This window comes from Cyclopterus lumpus, chromosome 17, assembly GCF_009769545.1.
Source record: "Cyclopterus lumpus isolate fCycLum1 chromosome 17, fCycLum1.pri, whole genome shotgun sequence".
NCBI classification, from domain to species: Eukaryota; Metazoa; Chordata; class Actinopteri; order Perciformes; family Cyclopteridae; genus Cyclopterus; species Cyclopterus lumpus.
The window spans coordinates 5,638,548-5,644,727 of record NC_046982.1 but is presented as its reverse complement, the minus strand read 5'-3'; the positions used below and the strand labels follow the sequence as shown (position 1 = coordinate 5,644,727).

The following is a 6,180-nucleotide window of genomic DNA, read 5'->3' as shown; positions in this document are numbered from 1 at the left end:
ACAGGGTACTAAAACAAGGGTGGGTTAAAGAGAGGGGTTAGAAGGAGATTTAGGGAGGTGGATAGGCCCGAGGATGAGACAGGTGGTGAGTGGGAGAGGTGGGAAAAGACGCGGAGGAAGGGTGGATCATCGTTTTCTTTTCTTTTTTTCTTTGCTGTTCATCAAAAGGCTTTACTTGGCAAAGAGAGACTGAAAGAGAGAGAGAGAGAGAGGGGAGGCTGAGGACGTTGAGGAGAAGATGAGAGAGAGAGGAAAAGGTTGAAAAGTATTCCAGGAGGAACATCCCAACTTCAGTCACGCCCCAGCGAATGTGCTGACAGGGTCCGTCTGCGCCACAGCGGAGCAAGTGTCATACGCAAGCCACAGCACGCTGCACCGGGCGAGATGAAACCTTAACTATAGCACACAAGTGTTGCTCGATATAAATATTAAATAGTTTTACAGTTAGCTGTTTTTTGTTCACGGGAAAATGTCATTTAAAAGGACCCTTCTCCCATTTTTACACATTAAGGTCATCGAACGTATCGTGAAGAACACTAATCAACATGTAAAACCAGTTGCATTATGCTTTCTGTGGCTGTAAACCGAGCTTTGAGAAAATAACCTTGACGGTGGCGGAGCTGTCTCTGAACATCAATACAGCAGCTAACAACTATGTGCTACGTAAAGATCTAGTTGGGTATTGTCTATCTGAGCAGAGAATAAAGTGGGTGACCTCTTTCGATATCAGGTAAACGGCGTCAGGTAAACGGAGTCAGGTACACGGCGTCAGGTAAACGGCGTCAGGTACACGGCGTCAGGTAAACGGAGTCAGGTACACGGCGTCAGGTACACGGCGTCAGGTAAACGGCGTCAGGTAAACGGCGTCAGGTAAACGGCGTCAGGCACACGGCGTCAGGCAAACGGCGTCAGGTACACGGCGTCAGGTAAACGGCGTCAGGTAAACGGCGTCAGGTACACGGCGTCAGGTACACGGCGTCAGGTACACGGCGTCAGGTACACGGCGTCAGGCACACGGCGTCAGGCAAACGGCGTCAGGTACATGCGTCAGGTACAGCTCTGTTAACGTCGGCATGGGCTGACATGTTGAGAGCCGTTAAGAGGCAGTCGGATGCTCCCAATATCGAATCCTGCTCCTTGTATACACTCGGAAAACTCATGGAGTTTGAAGGATGTGGGCATTTACCAGGTGGGGAGAAATGATATTGAGTTGCATTATGTTACATTGATTCAGTATTTTGAGCTTGACCTATGTGAGGGACTAAAATGTATGTATTGAAGTCCTCCAACGCTATGGAAGTGCAATGCCAAAAGTGCTGCAGGGTCCCTTTACATGTCTTTGAATTATTTTATTTCTCATGCACATTCTTGTCTTTTTCGGCCTATAGCAAACAAAATTGCATATCTGGCACATTGCCACATTATTGACTTGTCAGACGTGTAGGCTGAGGTTACTGAAATACTACACTTATCTGAATACCTTACATTTGATATTGCCGTGGGATTTCCATTCAACGCTCCAGTGCACGAGAAAACACGGCGAGAGCGCGAGTCAGGCGCGTGAGGGCCGAGGACCCTTTCACACCACTCAAGGTGCCGGGTGCTGCAAAGTGCTTCTGCAGCTTGTACGCTTGTGTTGGTATTCTGACTGATCAAAGCACAATATTAATCCTGCTAATTAATCAGTCATCAAAGTGATATGAAGCAAGCTTGTCCCTGTTTGCGCTGCAGTCCACAGAAGAAAAAAGAAAATCCATGACAGTTGTTCCCATTAATAGCCGCTCAGAGCGTTTTCTCTCACAGTGTTACACTATCTTTTTCCATGTAAGATGATAACTTTGTCGCCGTCTATCTTAATAGATGTGAGAAAAAACACTTGGGTCATTATGGAGGTATAAATGGATGTGTGTTCCCGGCCCAAAAAGCCCCTCTGCGCTTTGAAAATGTGATTGCTGCTCTGCTCAAAGCGTTGTCCTGCCTGCCCGTCTACGCCACACTTTTAATTAACGCACTGCAATGATTACAGTTTTAACTTAATTATCTTTATCTTTATTCTCAGGGTGTCCAACCCTCCGTGGGAAACTGAATGAGACGCCACGCAAGAGGAGTGGGGAAGAAACCAGCAGAGAGAGACGCCTGGTGAGATATTAGCCAGCGTGAAGGGAAAAGAAGAAAAAAAGAAGAAGAGGGAGAAGGAGTGACTGACACCTGCCCTCCAGCTCAGTGTGAAGGGCACGGAATGAGAGAGTGAGAGGCGGGGCATGAAAAGAGGGAAAGCAGGAGAGAGAATGAAGACAACCGGAAAACAAGACCTGCCTCACAGCAAAACTCGCTCAAATTAGGACATCTCGCCCCAAGACAAGATGATTACAAGAAACCTGCTCCTGTTGGTTTCCCTGTGCCTGTGGGAGGGGCTCGCGGGAGTTGCCTCGGCCAGTAAGATCGTACGGAGGAGAGGAGTGGGCGGATCGCACATGCTGAAGCTAGGGGAGAGCAGTGCGGCGGACCAATGGGACGCAAGCGTGGACGCCAACGCAATGCCCGTGGTGACTCTTAGGAACCTGATTAGTCACGAGCAGGCGGGGGACCCCGGCTCGTTCACTCTGTCCAAAATGTTGCAGAGTCATGCTGCTCCCTCGGCGGCTAACAAGGAGAGGCAAGCTTTCAAGCCCAAGCGCGAGGTCGATTCCATAAGTAGAAAAGAAGGGACTCTGCGCATTTTAGGTAGTAACAAGGAGGAGGTGAAGAAAGTCAAGAACAACACCAAGAACGCGGAGACTTCCGCCAGAACGGGAAGGCCCGAGAAGACATTCACGATCCACCATAAACCAGATCTGCACACCAACAAAACCCGGTTCAAATCAGGCTCGAGATCCAGGACCAGACCCGATTTGAGTGTCCACACCACAGGTGTGCCGAGTAAGGGATTCGGCATAGATTCAAACCGAAAGCTGAACCTCACCGGCAGCTACGGGGTCCTGAAGCTGCTGTCGAAAGAGAACCTAGTTAGGATCGTCAATTCCCAAATGCAGAGCGCTCCCAGCCTGAGCTTTCCGAGCAAGGGCAGCCGGAGCAGGAAGAGAGATTTGATTGACGTTAATCACGGACAGTTGGAGGCTCAGAGAGTGCCGAGACAAGATATGGCTGTCACTCAGACTCACTCTGGATTTGATAATCAGACTGCATTTCCTTATTTCAGCGCAGTCACCACCCCGGATGTCAATCGAGAGCAGGGAGCCGACAATCGTATTAATCCACTAAGTGAAGTGGACCCAGCTTTAAGCAAAGGGCATGGCAACTTGGGGAAGCATGGCGATAGCAGGAGCAAACGCCTCGTCCGCTTACTGTCAACACCTCGCAGCGAGGTCAGTCTCAGCCCCGAGAGAGAAGTAACGATCACCCAAACAGAAGCACCGTTTCCATCGACAAAACATCTCCTGCTGCATGTTCCCTCTGAAACAAATGAGTCTCCGCCGTCTGCGCTGACAGCGCGACCCCTGGGAGTTGGACCGGGGAACGGAGCCGCAGATCCCTATAGAGACCCATTAACGGAGTCAGTTCTCTCTGCTCAAACAGAACCCGGCACAGCTCAGTACCCTGCAGATGAAGACGAGCGACCTGTCAACAGCAGTCATGTCCTGAGGCTCCACCCCGCTCCCGAGTGGAGCCGCGACGGCAAAGACGCCGAGATGCAAGTCCACGCCGATCCGGAAAGCGGGAAGGGCCTCGTGTTCGAGGAGGCCGAGCCGGAGGAGGAAGAGGAGGAGCAGGAAGAGGAGGAGGTGCGTGATCGCATGGAAGGGACGGGGCCGCGCTCTCGCACCAGGAGGAGCTGGATCTGGAACCAGTTCTTTGTCATCGAAGAATACGCCGGGCCTGAGCCCGTGCTCATCGGACGGGTAAGGAAAAAACACAACTTTAATGTATCATTTACAAGGGGTTGTGAACCTGTTTTATGAATATTTAAGACACACTTCTCCTACATGGCTTATTCAACCTCAGGTCTTTCTCTCGGGTACACATCTCATACAAAAGGTGCTTAGCATAATTCAACCCCACAGTCACGCCCACAGGATTTTTTTTGTGTGTGTGCATTCCAGGTAGCAGTTAAACTTCAGTGAATCAATGGTTTGCTGAGGCGCAACAGAAGCCCAAAATCCCCTCTGCCCATGGGGCGACCGATCTGCACCCACCAATGGAAATTGACATATCCAGGAGAATTAATGGCTTTACTTTTTTCCTTCCACCATTGATCCTCACCCCAAGGCAGAAAGCAAGAGTCGTCCGAGCGTTCCCTCATTTCCCTGTAGGTCAGACCTGTCAGCTCCCCTCCCTCACGGTCAGAGGTCTGCAAGGTCCGCTAATGCTATTCCGTTCAGACTGATTTACACGTGCTTTGACAGGATTTATCATCGCGTTCTCCCCCCGGCACAACACGACACCGGTCGGGAGTCCTATTGCTGCGCTCCGTAATTTATTAGAACCATTGACTGGGCCTGTCTCGCCCCCCAGCGCCCCGACGCCACCTTCCCTCCTCCCTTTTGAAGCGGGCGAGCAGACGAGCTCGGAGGGTGGTCACGTGGTCCGGGACAGAAGGCTGCCTCGCAGCTCCCTGCTCCGTAATGGCTGCCCTCTCGGTCACTCAGCATGCGGCGACTTGTCTCAGCACCCAGCTGTGGTGGGTGAGCTAATTTATAAGGCTGCGTGGCCAGTTTGCCGACCAAATGAATAGTAATGATCCCCGTGTGACTGCTGCAGCCTGCAGGTTGTAAGGAGCTTCGGCTCAGATGGGGGTGGGGGGGTTGGGCGGTGGGGGGGGGGGGGGGGGGGGGGGGGGGGGGGGGGGGGGGGGATGGAAGGGGGGGGTGCGTCGGATAACACAAAAAAAAGGCCCAACATTTAAGTCAGCTATTTTTGCCTCTGACTGATGACGGTCTGAGCTGAATGCTATGAAGGAGCAAGAGCCGGTGATCCAGGTTGCAGATGGCGCCGCTGTGTAAAGCCATTAGTGCCAATCTGCTGTGTCAAGCAGGTATTTGTGCCAGCTCATTGTATGGCACTCAAGGAGGGACACCGCCAGGCCACACACATGCCCATATGATAGTGCTGACACTTGGAGTACACCCAGACCGCTATTGTGACTGTTGTATGTGTGTGTGTGTGTTAGTGTGTGCGTGCGCTGGTGCCCGAGATGTGCGTGATTAGTACCCTACTGTATCAGACAGTGACGGCACACATGAATAATGCTCTTATAGATCTTAATACGCTTATGAATTTTTAATCTCCCCGCTCGGGCTCCGACGCAGCAGTGGCTATAGGTAGAGAGATCAATGCGGACACGCTGCCTGTTTGTTTTTTTTTCAGGGACCTGATTGTGCCTAAATGGAGAGAGAGAGAGAGAGAGAGAGAGAGAGCATTGGAGAGCGTGAAGAAATGGACTGTACTGGCCGCAGCGGCTCCACCTGCCAGATCCAACGTGGTCCAAATTCCGGCTCAATTCAGCTGCAAACGCTCTCGCCTGTGACTCACAACACGTGTCTTCTGCCTCGGTCAGGCTGTACCGCGTCCTGCGCGCACCACACTCAAGTCACACAAAACCATCCACATCTGAAGGTGCGATCGCGGTGTTTATTTGTGACCTCGATTTAAAAAAAAATAAAATTAAAAAAAAACGCCCCCTGACACCGATTCATGCTCGGTTTTCTTTTCTTTCTTCTTCTTTTTTCTCTTTCCTGTGATCTCGGGACAGTTAAGTCTGGATCAATCTCTACCGAAGCCAGAAACAAGAGCCAAGGCCCTTAATCTGTGATGTCAATGATGAGACAAAGGCGCTGCTGCTAAAGGGATGTGGGCCCACTATGTGGACGCAGTGACACACAACAGTCTCATATTTGCACGGATATTTAGAAGCACTTGTGTTGGAAGCGCAATAAAAAAGAAAGAAAAACTGCTGGTATTGAAACTAAAGGAGCCAATGAGTCGCCAGCTGTCCGATCTCGAGGTCGTTGGAGTGGCCTTTGCAATCTGTCGATACCATCAAAGATCTACATTTTTGTTTACCCGAAGTATCTTCTTTTCAGATGTCCTAAAAAGGGCATGGAAAAACTCTCTCTCTCTCTCTCTCTCTCTCTCTCTCTCTCTCTCTCTCCTACACACACGCGTGAAACATGTTCACTCACA

At 50.8% G+C, this 6,180-nt stretch overlaps 1 protein-coding gene across 1 annotated transcript in view; it reads left to right on the top strand.

Moving 5' to 3' along the window:
* The first annotated feature begins 2,363 nt into the window (after nucleotides 1–2,363).
* Nucleotides 2,364–6,180, top strand: part of LOC117746294 (cadherin-24) — a 79,931-nt gene continuing 76,114 nt past the window's right edge. The window contains exons 1-2 of the mRNA XM_034555342.1: nucleotides 2,364–2,895; nucleotides 3,802–3,899. Coding sequence (XP_034411233.1) covers nucleotides 2,364–2,895; nucleotides 3,802–3,899 — 630 coding nt within the window. The remainder of the gene's footprint in view (nucleotides 2,896–3,801; nucleotides 3,900–6,180) is intronic.